Source organism: Erpetoichthys calabaricus, chromosome 3, assembly GCF_900747795.2.
Source record: "Erpetoichthys calabaricus chromosome 3, fErpCal1.3, whole genome shotgun sequence".
Classification (NCBI taxonomy): Eukaryota; Metazoa; Chordata; class Cladistia; order Polypteriformes; family Polypteridae; genus Erpetoichthys; species Erpetoichthys calabaricus.
In genome coordinates, this window is record NC_041396.2 from 175229837 (window position 1) to 175245802 (window position 15966).

At 40.6% G+C, this 15966-nt stretch overlaps 1 protein-coding gene across 2 annotated transcripts in view; it reads right to left on the minus strand.

Annotated features, from left to right (window-relative positions):
• Positions 1-15966, minus strand: part of mdn1 (midasin AAA ATPase 1) — a 306186-nt gene that overhangs the window by 288647 nt on the left and 1573 nt on the right. For both annotated transcript variants that reach the window (XM_028791087.2, XM_051925449.1), the window contains exon 2: positions 14174-14400. In XM_028791087.2, coding sequence (XP_028646920.2) covers positions 14174-14400 — 227 coding nt within the window. The remainder of the gene's footprint in view (positions 1-14173; positions 14401-15966) is intronic.

Consider the following 15966-nt stretch of genomic DNA (forward strand, 5'->3'; position numbering starts at 1 on the left):
AGAGAAGGAGGATCACATTTCACAACAACGCATCAACGTACCTGCTGTTTACCACAGCGCGCCATTGCATCCAGTTTGTTTTTCATTCCGCCGGACTTACTTCAACACCCTCATCACGAGAGACCCCGGGGTCGGACTACATCATCCACCACGCGCCGAGGATTCACAGTGAGGCTGTTCCATTTGTTCCGGGAAATACAAACACTCCACATATCTGTCAACCAGTCATCTGCATTCAGGACAATTGTATAATCGGACTCAAGTTCACGACCATTCATTCCCGTATCTCATTCATTGTTGTTATATGTTACAAGGGCAAAGGAGGGTTTATTGTGTGTGTGTATATATCTCTGGTGGTGTCACGTTGTTGCTTTGGTGGAGGGATATTTTTTTTCTATTTGCTTATTTTGCCTTTTTTCTTGTTATTGTTTCATTTAATACAACTAATCACCTATTTTTACATATCTGTTTTTGCATGCTTGTTTAAACCGTAGAACGTGGGGAAAATTTTCATTTGTTAGAGGTACGGCTTGTTATTTAGATTCAGCTCAGTAGTTTATCCAGGCCACAGGTCTTGGAAGTGTAGCTGCCGGCCGGGTAAGGGGTCGGCCGTTACAAAGTGGAGGAAACGTGGCAAGAGGCAGGCAGACTCAGAATGAGGCTGGCAAGTCAGTAAGGAGGGCCCCGCCCAACTCCCCACTCCTGACGTCACGCTTCCCCCTCCCCTTGGTCCGCAGGCTCTGTCTCAGATTAGCATGAACAAATCTCTCCTGCAAGCGAACTATGATATTTAGTGTGATGAGAGAAGTCGCAAAATCAAGCGGAATGTTCAAGCAAATTATAGAAAAAAAACTGATCTAAATCCGTTAAGTAGTTCTCTTGTGAAAAGTGGACAGACAGGCATTGTATTTTATATCTATATTACTAAACAAAGGTTGTATATATGCACGGATGCCAGATGCAAGCCGTGCCGAAAGCGCACACGCACAGCGCCTCAGCAAGCCGTGCCGAAACTGCACACACACAGTGCCTCAGAGTCAAACCCAGCGGCTTCCCAGAGTCAGTAGGTGGCGCCCAAACAACACAACCTGTAAACTAAACTTGAGGTAAAGCGTGCACGGCAGGCCTACATTACTAAACGAAGGTTGTATATATGCACGGATGCCAGATGCCAGAAGCAAGCCGTACCGAAAACGCACGCACACAGTGCCTCAGCAAGCCATGCCAAAAGTGCACACGCACATCGCCCCACAGACAAACCCGGCGGCTTCCCAGAGTCGGTAGGTGGCGCCCAAACAACACAACCTGTAACTAAACTTGAGGTAAAACATGCACGCCAGGTTGTATATATGCACGGATGCCAGAGGCCAGAAGCAAGCCGTGCACAATACAACCGCCGCCCGAACGCGCACACCACTGCATATACAACCTTCGTTTAGTAATGTAGATCTCCAAGCCCGGATCCACTGCCATGGTCACTTCAGCACGCGAATCCGCTGCCGTCACCATCAGAGAACTAGGTGGCACCGAAACCGCACGCACACAGCGCCTCAGCGGCCCAGAGTCAAACCCAGCAGCTTCCCAGAGTCAGTAGGTGGCGCCCAAACAACAGAACACAACCTGTAAACTAAACTTGAGGTAAAGCGGGCATGCCAACAAGTTCCCATGGTGATATATTTAAACTTGTAGTGGTGACTACTGACAGTGCCAGCAGTCAGCTACTCCACAGTACCAGCAATCAGTGTTCTCCACTCCAGTGCCAACAGCTATTCCACTACACAGTGCTAACAGTCAGTGTGCCTCAACAGTGCCAGCAGTACTCAGCTCCACAGTGCCAGCAGTCAGTGTGCTCTAATCCACTGTGGCAGCTGTCAGTGTGGCTTATTTGAATCACATTAAGATAATTCAGTGTTAAAAGTAAGTTCAATTATGATTCCTAACAGCAAACGACTTCTAGCTAACGACACAGCCATAGAAAAACAAAAACGAGACCGCATGGATAAAAACCAATGAATGAAGGCGCCTACAATGCGCTTCTGAAACACCAGAACCAAAGGAGTGACGGCTCCAAAAAGAAACGGCTTTAGTACAAATATATAAACATATTTTTATTTAATTAAATGAAGACTTTCCCAGGATGCTCCCACCCTCCATGATTTTTCATCCCTCCAAAGATCGGAGGGAACAGAAAGTGATTGCCATTCTTGGATTTGCGATTCTTTAGAGAATTGGGGGTTTACTGGTATATATAGAGAAGATAAAAAGCTGAATAATTACATGGACACAAGTATTCAGATCCTTAACTCAACATTTACTTAAAGCATCTTTGGCAATGATTACAGCCTGGAATCTTATTGGATATCCTTCGAAGGTCTGTCAGGTTGGTTGGAGACTGTCAGTGAACATTTATTTTAAGGACTCTCCAGAGATGTTCAATTAAGTTCTAGTCCAGGATCAGGTTGGAAAACTCCGGGAATGTCCATAAGTTGCCCTGAAGCCACTCCTATACTGTCTTTGTTTTGTGCTTATGGTCATTGACCTGTTAGAAGGTGAACCTTCAATCAAGTCTGAAACCCTCAGAAAGCTCTGGAGCATATTTTCATCAAGGACATCTCTGTACTTGGTTTTGTTTTCCCTCAACCCTGGCTAGTCTCCAAGTCCATGCTGCTGAAAAACAACTCTGGAGCATGATGCTGGCGCCACCACACTTCACTGGTAGATTGGTATTGCACAGGTAATAAGCAGTGCCTGGTCCCCTTCAAACAAGAAGTTAATCATAAGAGCTGGATTTATGATCTTTATTTGTCCCTGGGGGGAAATTTGGCTTTTAAAAGGAGAGAGTGAGAGATGGAATACATAGATACACAGACACACAACTATAGTCTGAACACACTCCATAATGACTAAAAATAAAGAAAACTTTAAAAACAAAAAGAAAAAAAAAAAAAAGAAAAGAAAATGTCTGACTTGGCAGTCATTGTAAGGCATTATAAAGGCATATTGCTGCAGGTATAAAGGCTACCCAGTAGTGTTTTTTGACAAACTTCTGCCGAGTATTTGGTGGCGGAACATACACTGTTTTAGGGTGTCAGAGAGAGAATGTGCAGCATTGTTCATAATGGAACTCAGTTTTGTTCAATTCTATAATAACCAGGGGCCTCATATATAAACAGTGCGTACACACAAAAATGTTGCGTACACCTGTTACCACATTCACATCGGAATGTATAAAAACTAAACTTGGTGTAAAGCCAAGCACATTCTCACGCCAGCTCAAACTATAGCGTACACAAGTTTTCGGCTCGGTTTTGCAAACTGGCGGCACCCAGCATCAAAGCAGTGCTACTGTTCCTGGGAGGCTACCCTTTATTTTTTTTAGATTCAGATCCCTGACGCGGCTTTATCAAAAACACTGACATTAACCGTATATTGATTTTTAGTTTAAGGCTTCCGATTGTAATCAACCTGTAACCACACGGTGCACGGAATGGCCAAACTATTCCAAATACTATAGCTGCTTTAGTGTTGTTACTCTCAGTGCACCACCGAGTATTTTAACTCACTGTATCCGACTGTGGAATTACAGCTCTACAGAAGCTGATCGGAAAGCTCTACCACAGATTGTGTCAAGAGCGGAGAGAATTATCGGGGTACAGCTTCTAGCACATACTGCCTCAGCCACGCGCACATTCTATTTGAACTTCTCCCATTCGACAAACACTTCAGAGCCTTACCTGCACAAACCTCATGGTTCAGAAACAGTTTCATCCCAAGAGATATAAACGCACTCAATCAGTCCACCAAGTGCTCCAGGTAGAACTGTTTGTACTGACAAGTACAATTACCTCACTATAAACTTGCATTACAGTAGTATTATTACACAACCTGAGCTACTTATGCTTCAAAATATTGTATACATGTATTTTTTTATCATATTATTAGTATTATTAATTGTTTTAGTTGTTGTTATTTTACCATTATATAGGAAAATAAGTTTATGGAGGATTTGCATATTGATCTCATTGTACCATACAATATCAATAAAGGAATTCAATTCAGTTCAATAGAAGAGAGCACGTATTTACAGATGACGACGACTGGCTTCTAAGTCGATTTTAAATTTAGCTATCTTCTTGGCGCTCTTGATATCATTTTTCAGATGAAATAGTTGTCAAAGTGAACTTTATTTTCATCTCAACCATATACAAGTATACAGATAGATGAAATTGCGAAGTTCAGGGTAATAACAGGACGTGCAAATAATAAATTAATAATAGAATTAAAATTTTAATTTAAAATTAAAAACAAACAAGACAAGACATTGTGCAAAGACAAGACAAAGAAGTAGCACAAATTTTGACGCGTAGTTAGCAATATGAACATTTGTATTGTATTTGCAATCTAGATACATAAATATAGTCAATAGATATGTAATCCTCTTTAAAAAAATCCCTGTGTGCGTCCAGGTGTCCGTGTGTGTGTGTCTTCTGGTGAAGTGCGCATGCGCGGGGCACGGTGCGATGCGCAATATTACTGTCGGAGAAAGTTACAGGCGTTTTATGGAAATACAAACCAGTATTACTGCAAGAGGAAATTAAAGGTACACAATACAGTGACGCATATTACAGCCACATACAAGCCAGTATTACTGTCAGAGAAAATTAAAGGCATATTACCGACGTACAAGACAGTATTACTGTCACAGAAAATTAAAGACACACAATATACGACGGCAGCCCACGAAGAACGGTCAGCTCAGCAAGTAAACATCAACAAAAGAAAGGCTGAAAGAAAGAAAAATACGACCAACAAAAAGAATGAGGTCAAAGTCCCTTGCCATTTAATATAGACTGTTCCTACTAATGTTTATGCACTACTGTTCTAGTGCCCGTTATTGTAACGGGCTAAATGACTAGTATAATAAATAATAGATATAGATAATACAGAAATTATCAGTGTATGATAATAGTTGTTTAAGACATGTTTAAACAATGACAGGTCAGAATGTTTCACAGCAGGAGGAGATCAAGAGTGTCAAAATACTTAAAGGTCAGTATAAGATTTTCAGTTCTTTTCTACATGCACACTAGTCTTTGCAGGAAAGTGGCTTCCATGTATAAAAGTTCCGTTTTTAGAGGTGGTTGAGGCCGTGTGGAAGATCCCGGGGGCAGCATGGTGTTAAGGAGTCTAACAGCTTGGGGGTAAAAACTCTCCTGTAGCCTGGCAGATCTGGCTTTGATGCTGCAGTATCTTCTCTTGGATGGCAGAAGTGTGAAAAGTCCATGTGAGGGGTGTAAGGAGTCCTGCACAATGCTGCAGTCCTTGTGGACACTGTGTTTGTAAAATATGTCCTGTAGTGAAGGGAGAGGCACCCCAATAATGTTCTCTGCTGTCTTCACTATCCTTTACAGGCGCTTGCGGTCAGATATGTTGCAGTTGCCATACCAGACAGCGATGCAGCTGGTCAGAACACTCTCAATGGTGCCTCTGTAGAACATGGTGACAATGGTGAGGGGGAAGACTTGCTCGCTTCAGCCACCTCAGAAAGTATAGTCTCTGCTGGACTTTCTTGATTAGTGATGAAGTGTTGTGTCCATGTAATTTCATCGGTTATGTGCATACCGAGGAACTTGGTACTCCTAACAGTCTCCACATCTAAACCATTGATACTGAATGGGATGTGGGCAGGATGTGATTTTCTAAAGTCCACGATCATCTGTTTTGTCTTGTCAACATTGAGAGAGATAGATTGTCGTCTTCACACCATGCAGACAGCCGTTCCACCTCATTTCTGTATGCGGTTTCATCATCCCTGCTTATCAGTCCCAGCACCGTCGTATCATTTGAAAACTTGATGATCTGGTTGGTGTTGTCCATGGCTGTGCAGTCATGAGTCAGCAGGGTGAACAGCAGTGGACTAAGCACGCAGCCCTGCGGCGCTCCAGTGCTCAGTGTGATGTTGCTGGAAGTGTTGCAGCCCATCCGAACTGACTGGGGCCTCTCTGTCAAGAAGTCCAGGTTCCAATTGCAGAGGGTGGTGTTCAGGCCCAACCTGCTCAGTTTTACAACCAGCTTTTGAGGGATGATTGTGTTGAAGGCAGAGCTAAAGTCTATGAATAGCATCCTGACATATGCATCTTTTTTATCCAGATGTGTCAGGGAGAGGTGAAGGGCAGAGCATATGGCATCCTCAGTTGACCTGTTTGAGCGGTATGCAAACTGAAAAGGGTCAAGGGAGGCAGGGAGATTAGTCTTTATGTGTGACATGACTAACCTTTCGAAGCACTTCATAATGATTGGCGTGAGTCCAACTGGTCGGTAGTCATTCAAGCATGTCACCGATGACTTCTTCGGCACTGGTATGATGGTGGTCGACTTGAAGCATGCTGGGTCTGACAACTGGCTCAGAGATGTGTTCAAGATGTCTGTGAGGACACCAGCCAGTTGACTTTCTTTGAGCACACAACCAGATATTTTGTCAGGTCCTGCAGCCTTGCGTGGATTGACTCTGGATAGAGTCCTCTTCATGTCAGTTATGGAGAGACAGAGTATTTGGTCAGTGGAGGGAGGTGTTGCTTTTCTCGCAGGCTCTTTTTTCTGCAACTCAAACCATGCAAAGTAGTTGTTCAGCTCATCCGGAAGGGAGGCATCACCATCGCTGCTGTGTGGGTTGGGCTTGTAGTTTGTAATTGTCTGAACGCCCTGCCACATACGACGTGCGTCTCTGGTGCTGCTGAATTGTTTGTTAATCCTCTGCGCGTATGCCCACTTAGCTCTCCTTATAGCGCGAGACAGGTTGGCTCTGGTCACCCTGAGGGCGGCCTTGTCTCCAGATCTGAAGGCTGCATTTTTGATTTTGAGCAGCTTGTGCACTTCTCTAAAGATGCAACAGTCTCTCATTTCCCACTGCTTGGCCCACTGCAGCTTTATATAATTCAGCTTGTTGTCCAGCGATCGGACGTTCGCAAGCAGAATAGACGGTATCGCAGGTCTGGTGGGGTTAGTTTTTAGCCTTGTGCTAACACTGCCATGTTTCCCACATTTCTGCTTCCGATCACTGCGCTTCTGTTTTCACCAGCTCAGCTTCTCAGGATGCTGAAGTAAGCAAAGGCTACGGAGCATCTGTCACCTCACTGGATATTTCAGCGCAGTTTCTTCGGAAATCGAGCATGATTTGCCACTCATAAATGTATGTCTGCATACCACTATCACTTAAATCTACTTCTTTTCTAATACTAGTTGACAAAGACAAACAAAGATTAACACCACGGACTCGGGAGCTCTGTAAGCTGCAGCCTGCACGGGTGCCGCCATACTTTACAAATATATTGTAAAGTATATACAGTTAGGTCCATAAATATTTGGACAGAGACAACTTTTTTCTAATTTTGGTTCTGTACATTACCACAATGCATTTTAAATGAAACAACTCAGATGCAGTTGAAGTGCAGACTTTCAGCTTTAATTCAGTGGGGTGAACATAACGATTGCATAAGAATGTGAGGCAACTAAAGCATTTTTTTTTTAACACAATCCCTTCATTTCAGGGGCTCAAAAGTAATTGGACAAATTAAATAACTGGAAATAAAAAGTTCATTTCTAATACTTGGTTGAAAACCCTTTGCTGGCTATGACAGCTTGAAGTCTTGAACTCATGGACATCACCAAATGCTGGGTTTCCTCCTTTTTAATGCTCTGCCAGGCCTTTACTGCAGCAGCTTTCAGTTGCGGTTTGTTTGTGGGCCTCTCTGTCTGAAGTTTAGTCTTCAACAAGTGAAATGCATGTTCAATTGGGTTAAGATCAGGTGACTGACTTGGCCATTCCAGAATTTTCCACTTCTTTGCTTTAATAAACTCCTGGGTTGCTTTGGCTGTATGTTTTGGGTCATTGTCCATCTGTATCATGAAACACCGCCCAATCAATTTGAGTACATTTAGCTGGATTTGAGCAGACAGTATGTCTCTGACCACCTCAGAATTCATTCGGCTGCTTCTGTCCTGTGTCACATCATCAATAAACACTAGTGTCATCACAATGCCTACATCGTGTTTTACAGATGATGTGGTATGCTTTGGATAATGAACTGTTCCATGCCTTCTCCATACTTTTTCCTCGCCATCAGTAGAGGTTGCTCTTGGTTTCATCTGTCCAAAGAATGTTTTTCCAGAACTGTGCTGGCTTTTTTAGATGTTCTTTAGCAAAGTCCAATCTAGCCTTTCTATTCCTGAGGCTTAGGAGTGGCTTGCACCTTGCAGTGCACCCTCTGTATTTACTTTCATGCAGTCTTCTCTTTATGGTAAACTTGGATATCGATACCCCTACCCCCTGAAGAGTGTTGTTCACTTGGTTGGCTATTGTGAAGGGGTTTCTCTTCACCATGGAAATGATTCTGCCATCATCTACCACTGTTGTCTTCCGTGGACGTCCAGGTCTTTTTGCGTTGCTGAGTTCACCAGTGCTTGCTTTCTTTCTCAGGATGTACCAAACTGTAGATTTTGCCACTCATAATATTGTAGCAATTTCTCGGATGGGTTTTTTCTGTTTTCACAGTATAAGGATGGCTTCTTTCACCTGCATGTAGAGCTCCTTTGACCGTATGTTGTCTGTTCACAGCAAAATCTTCCACATGCAAGCACCACACCTCAAATCAACTCCAGGCCTTTTATTTGCTTAACTGATAATGACATAACGACGGACTTGCCCACACCTGCCCATGAAATAGCCTTTGAGTCAATTGTCCAATTACTTTTGAGCCCCCGAAATGAAGGGATTGTGTTAAAAAAAATGTTTTAGTTGCCTCAACATTTTTATGCAATCGTTTTGTTCACCCACTGAATTAAAGCTGAAAGTCTGCACTTCAACTGCATCTGAGTTGTTTCATTTAAAATTCATTGTGGTAATGTACAGAACCAAAATTAGAAAAAACATGTCTTTGTCCCAATATTTATGGACCTAACTGTATATTACATTATACAGTGGAACCTCAGGTCACGAACGTCTCTGACCAGGTATAAACTGAGTTACGACCAAAAAGTTTGCTAAACTTTTGCATCTTTACGACCACACACTCGTGTGACGAACAAGCCAGGTTCCCTTCCAGTTCATACACGCCGATGATGATTTCCGCACGTGTTCAGTCTCTCCCTGTGCAGCGAGCAAGAGAGAGAGCACGAGACAGCGAGCAAGAGAGAGGGCTGGCCGCATAAGGCCGAGAAGGCAGTTAAAGAATGCACCGGGCTTGTTTTTAAAGAGACTGATTTTGAGCATTGTTTTAACCTCGTATTTAATGAAGACTTTTTTCATTGGACTTTAACCGATCAGTTCATAGCGTGCATTATTGCAATGTTACTTTTCTTGGTTGTTTATTAAATTACGGATTTTTCAAATGTTCATGTTTTCCCTGTGCTTAAAACTCATTAAAATTAAAATATATTTACATACAGTTCGTACGGTCTGGAACGGATTAATTGTATTTACATACAATCCTATGGGGGAAATTACTTCGGGTCACGACTAAATCGGGTTACGACCAGAGTTTTGAAATGAATTACGGTCATGACCCGAGGTTCCACTGTACAGATACATTATTTAAATGAAGTTAAAAAACTATACTGTTATTAAACATGTGAACACGATGGACAGCAATAGTGATGAAATGGCACCCCGCTCAAGGATCATTCCTGCCTCACGCTGTAGGCTTTCTGGGATTGGTGCAACCATGGATGGATAGATGGATGGAATAATTAAACATGTACTGTGAATATATTTCAATGTTTCTTAAAAGTTTTGAAGAATTGGCATTCTAATCTAACATATGGCTTGACATTTATTACAGAGCGGATTGTGTGGCGATTGGTTACTTGGAGAACAGGAATTGGGGGTTAGTAGATTTGAAACAGACAGTACTGCTGCATTAATTTATTTCATTGAGGGTCACGCATGGCGCAGCAAGCATCTTGCAGGAGGCAGGAACAATCTCTGGATGGGGCGCCAGCTCGTCACTACCATTTCGTCACAGTGGCCCCATGTTTAATAATTTCATTTCATCACAACAATGATATCAAGTATACATCTTAGTATTTAAATTGTTCAAAGACCTGTAATATCATGAATGTCATGTATTCTGTGCCCTGTCGACGTAAGAGAAAGCCTGTTTAAGAAGCACGTAGTGATTCTCATACACAGAGCACATAGAAGAACACATAAAATATGGAGCATTTAACGTGCTACTGTAGTTACAATTGGATTTGAGAAAATGGTAAATTAAAAGATTTTAAGATTAAGTTTACGATGTTCTGCTTTAATGACAAAATAAACTATGTGATTAAGGTAGAAATTCTGAGATTAAAGTTGACATTTCAAGCTTTTTTCCACTATGTCCTATTTTTTTTTTTTCTTTTCCCTATACTCTAATAAGCTTCCATATGACACTCCGACAGCGGGCTACGACTCGCCTTTTCACGGCGACTTTGATATCTGACGACTTCTTTTTTATTTTGGGCACTGTGTGACTTTCAATTAACTTCCTTCTGTTGTTTATATCACTGCTTAAACCAAGAAATACTACGTTTTTCCTTGCCTCCACTTGGCATTCGCTGATATTCTTTTTTTTCTCCCCCCGTGCTTTTGCCATTGTCTTTTCGCAGAACGCTGAACTTAAGGGAATATTTATATTGATTTGCATATTCAAAAAGGCGTAATTCTGGGAGGAGTCTGGGAAGGGCAGCAGGCGCGTGCACGAGCGTTACATTTCATGCAGACGGGGATGTATGTAGCAGAAGTGCGTGGAAGTTGGCTTATGCACGGTTTTCCGGATCTGAATTTTTTTGTGTGTATGCTCATTTTGACTTTTGTCCGAACACCATGTTTTAGTGTGAATTCTACGCACAGCATTATGCATGAGGCCGCTGTTCTTTGGTTTTGCTGATGTTAGGATGCAGACAATTTTTTTTTCAAACCAAGAAACAAAGTTCACCACCTGACTCCCCCCTTATTGATACATGAGTGCAGAATCATCTGAGAATTTCTGCAAGTGACATGAACTGGTGTTATATCTAAGGTGTACAGAGTGAAGAGAAAAAGAGAGGATACATTCCTAGTGGTGCTCCAGTGTTGTACCCTTCTGTATCAAAAACAGAGTTCTTGAGCCACGCAAACAGCCTGACAGAGAGTCCATTATAATGCCTCACGCCTGGACAAACTGGTGAGGAAGGCAGGCTCTATTGTAGGCACGGAGCTGGACAGTTTGACATCTGTGACAGAGCGACGGGCAATGAGCAGATGCGTTAACGGGGGGTAAACGTTAACATTATTCAAAGTCATTGACTGTCTGTATACCTGCATTGTTATCACTCTTTAATTTAATATTGTCTTTATCAGTATGCTGCTGCTGGAGTATGTGAATTTCCCCTTGGGATTAATAAAGTATCTATCTATCTTATCCATGACCATAGTTTCATCCACCTGTAATGTCTCTGAGTTTACCCCCTAACAGGATGACTGGATGGTACTTAAGGCCCTGGAGAAATTAAAAACCACAATCTTCAAGTGCTGCCAGCTTTGTCATGGTGAGAAGAGGCCTTGTGAAGCAGATAGATAACTGAATTCTCCACTTCAAATCTTTGTCCTATAGGCAAACTACTGTGGGTCCAGGTGGTCTACTACATAAAAGACTCATTAAGTCCACGACCAGTCTCTCAAAGGTCTTCATGATGTGAGACTTAAATGCCACTGTTCTTATTAGTTTTTTTTTCTTTCTATTAGTTATCAGGTGAAAAGACACCTGCCTTCTTTGGAACAGGAATAATGCAGGATGTTTTTTCCAAAGCAGTGGTGCTTTCTGGAGCCTTAGGGATAGACTAAACAGGTAACAGAGGATACCACGAAGTTGGTCAGCACAGACCTTAAGAACTGGAGGACTAACTCCATCTGGTTCCACAGCTTTTCCTGTGTGTAGGTTCCTCAGTTGTCTCCTTGCATGGTCTTCAGTTATGGACAGTCCACATTTATGGTCAGAGGAGGACTCTCCCTTGGTCATTTCAGTTGACAGGATAGAAGTTGTTGATGTAGTAGAGAAGGTGTGATTGGAAGAAGGTGGCAATGGGAGGGAAGTTATATTACAAAAAAGTTCAGGGCATTGGCTTTGTCCACATCCAGTTCTAGCAACTGAGTCTATTTTCGGACATCTTTTGTGTTCACACAATATTATCTTTAGCACTCGCCCTGCATCCTTCAGAGCCTCTGTCACAAGATTTTGAATGCCCTCTTTTTCTCATTCAGGAGACCTTTGATATTTAGAAAGCAAAATACGGTCTTTGAGGGCATCACAGTGTCGACACAAAAATTAATATAGTCTATAATGCAGTGACCAAGTCCCTCAGTATCATTCCCATTCCATTCCATTTCCCAGTCTGTTATTTGGAAGCAGCGAATACCACATTGCTTCTAAAGTTCTGTACTTTGTCTTTATCTCTAGATTGACTGAAGTAATAAAGTAATTATTAGGGTACCTGATGCAGGGAAGATTGCTATTTTCTCAGCACTGCAGGGTTACCAAGGCTGAGAGTTTGCATCTATTTTGAAGAATAAGTGTGGTAGAAGTAATACAATATTGGTTGGCAAGTGGCATATAACCAAAAGATGTATGAGCCTTTGTGTGCCTCAGGGACACCTGTACATTGTTGGGGCAGAAGATACTGATTCCATATGTGGGCTATTAGGTAGTGCATGGCAGTGGATGAAACCACTTATATGATACTTATGTGAACGGGACCCTATATGAAGTACTAGGAAGTAACTGGCAGCACAGAAATAACTCAAACAGTACTTCTGGGAATAGGATCAGTGTATGTTAAATGTTAAGGTGTGGGAGAACACCAATCTAGTAATGAATGTGGCGAGTCTCACTTATCCCTCAGTAATACACGTTTAAAATCAGGTAAAGGAGATGGTTTACTTTACCTAGTTGAATGACTTTAAAAAAGGGACCAGTGGTTTCTGTAAAATACTTAAGTGAAAGATTAACAGATGTACAAGACATTTGGACTTTCCCGTTTTCATAATTCTAAATGTCAAAACATACATTTCATCTGAGCAGTAATACTGCATATTCAGCAAAAAACAGAAAAATTGCTTAGGACTAATTTTGAAATACTTCACACAAATACTCAGACACTGGATGACTACATACAGTTACTGCTGAGAGTCTTGGCATATATCAAACAAGTCTACACTGCATTCTCACATTATTCCAATACATTAACTCTACACTAACTTTAGCAAATTCAAGGAGATCTAGTCATCAATAGATACAGTGTCCATCCATCCATTTTCATAACCTGCTTGCAAAGAGCAGGGTCACGGTGCAGCTGCAGCCTATCCAAGCAATTCTTGGGCAAAAGTCAGGAACAATACCTGGACACGAAGCTAGTCCATTGCAGGCTAAAAACACACACACCATTTTATCAAACACCATATACATACAATGTATAAAAACAAACTAATGACAATAAAAAAAAAAGTATTGTATGCTACAATATGACAGAAAATAAAAAAATCCCTAGTCTTAATGTAAAAATTTTGTGTATCATCCTCAAGCTCAGCTTCAAAAAAAAAAAACCTCTCTGTGGAATTAATTATTTTTCTATATCTGTCTCTGAACCACCTACAATCCAACTCACACTTCTCTCTTTAAGATGTGACATGTTAATCACTCAAAATGACAATATCCTTTCTTAACTCCATCATAAACAATCCACTTTATGTATTAATGCTATTACTAGTCACACTCAATGGACACCCCCACCCCCCCACCTAAAGTTCCTGGCATAAACTTGTACTGTGCAACCCGGCATCATTCAATCACTGTGTCAGTTTCCAACTTGCAAAAAAGATATGTCAGCATTCAAATTGTAGGTCTGTACTTGTAAAATGAATGGATATTGGAGTGTATTAAGGAATGTTTCCTTATAAAACAAAGTAAAATGTGTCAAATGAGTTTGGTAGTTTATGAAATATTCTATATAGGGGCAATACTAAAATTAAACACCAAGTACAAAAAGAGTTACAGAAACTAGCAAACACCAGGGGAGAACAAATTGCTAAAGATCGACTTAAATAAACAAACATAAAAAAAGCAGTTCTAGCAGCTAAAATGTGTTTGTTAATACTTACAGCAGCGCATCAGGACTGACATCCAGAAGTTTACTCAGCGCTACAGACAGTCTTTCATGACGATCATGGTTAATTTTTCCATCAGCTTTAATAAGGCCTGCATTTCTTTCTAGCAAATCTAAGACGAAAGGCCGCATATGACGTCCAATAAGAAGAGTGTAGTCTTTCTCCAAAAGCAATTGAGCCAAAGAATTGAGAATGCACTGACGATCATATGGGGTCCAGATCTTTAAAGGAAAAAAGGACAAGTAGTAATAATAATACTTTACATATTTGCTATCCCCAAAATAAAAAAAGTCTTTTCCTATACAGACAAGAGAAACTGGCATATAATTAATAAGTAGTGTACCGTGTAACCCTGTGTTAATTATATGTTGCACCTGGTATTTGTTAACTGCTTTGGATTAAAACGACAACTAAATAAATTCAAATAATATCCTAATGCATCCATCCACCCATTTTCTATATGAGTTCTACACCATGAGAAGCCAAGTGCACTTTTTAGCAAGTAAAATTGCATGTACAGGCTATGTTCATAAATCAATTTACTTTCTGCTCTTCTGTTATATCTAAAATAAATATTTCAGCTGGTACATTCCTTGGTCGTCTAGCTTTCTAAGAAAATTCTAAAATAGTATACTATTTTTAAATATCTGATTATTTAAAGTGTATTTGGTAGTTTATCCGATGCTGGATTATCTAAATATTATTGCTGCTGCTTTACAGATATAGCCCAGTTGACTGGTAAGTCAAGACTTGAAAATATAAATGCCGCCTTATAAAACCTATTAATATATTCTTTAAAATGTTTTCTACTCTGCAAATATATTGGTACATTAATTTGTTATTTTAAATTTTTCACACTTTTAAAATTGGGAAGCAGAACAAAATGATTAAAAAAAAAAAAAAAAAAAATTTATGCAATCATTTTTCTTTGCACTCTGTGTTTAAAAATGGTACCCATATCCATGATGTTTGAATTAGTTTTACTTTTCCAAAAACAACACAGGTTTCAGCTCACATGTCACAACTTTTGTTGAAAACGTTTCTCTTAGTATGGACTCCAGATAAATTCCCCCTTCTTAAAAATGGTAGTGGAAATAAGGCATTAACAAAGTCTAGTCTGATTATCAGATTTAGTGGAAAAGTGGTACAAATGCAACACAATGAGGCTTGACAGAAGAAAATGGGGGAAAAAAACTGCAGCACGTAAAAAAGCTTTAAATCTTGCCCTGATCATTGTATGAGTGAAATATGCACATTCTCCTGTTAGGCAAGGTAAGTTTTTTTTATAAGGCCCCCCCCCCCCCCCAAAAAAAGTCAACAAATCAATTTAACTCTAAACCAAGAGCACATGTGCTGGCAGACCTACACAGTGTTGTATTTTGTCCTGTACTGGATGCTGTCAGGACAGGCTACAGCACCCCACTTCACTCATGCTATAACTGGATTGAGGGAGGCTGAAAAAATAGAAGGAAAAATACTTTGCAATTGTTAGATTATTTGTTACATATTAAAGTTTCAGGATATTTAAGTCAGGGTTTCCCCAAGTTCAGAATAGGTGTACTACTAAGGGTACAGACTGTAACTGCAACCAGTTTCATAAATTAGTGGGTACTCACATCTTATCAACTTAACTGTTTAACTGTTTTTATTGTCTTTCTCTTTATTCAGAAAAGTGCTCTAGTATGAGATTTGTATTTAAGAGGAATTTAGAAATGTTTTGTCACTTAATTTTATTATTTTTATTTCAGTTGTCTTATTTCTGTGCAGTTTGCCCCTTAGATTGTTTC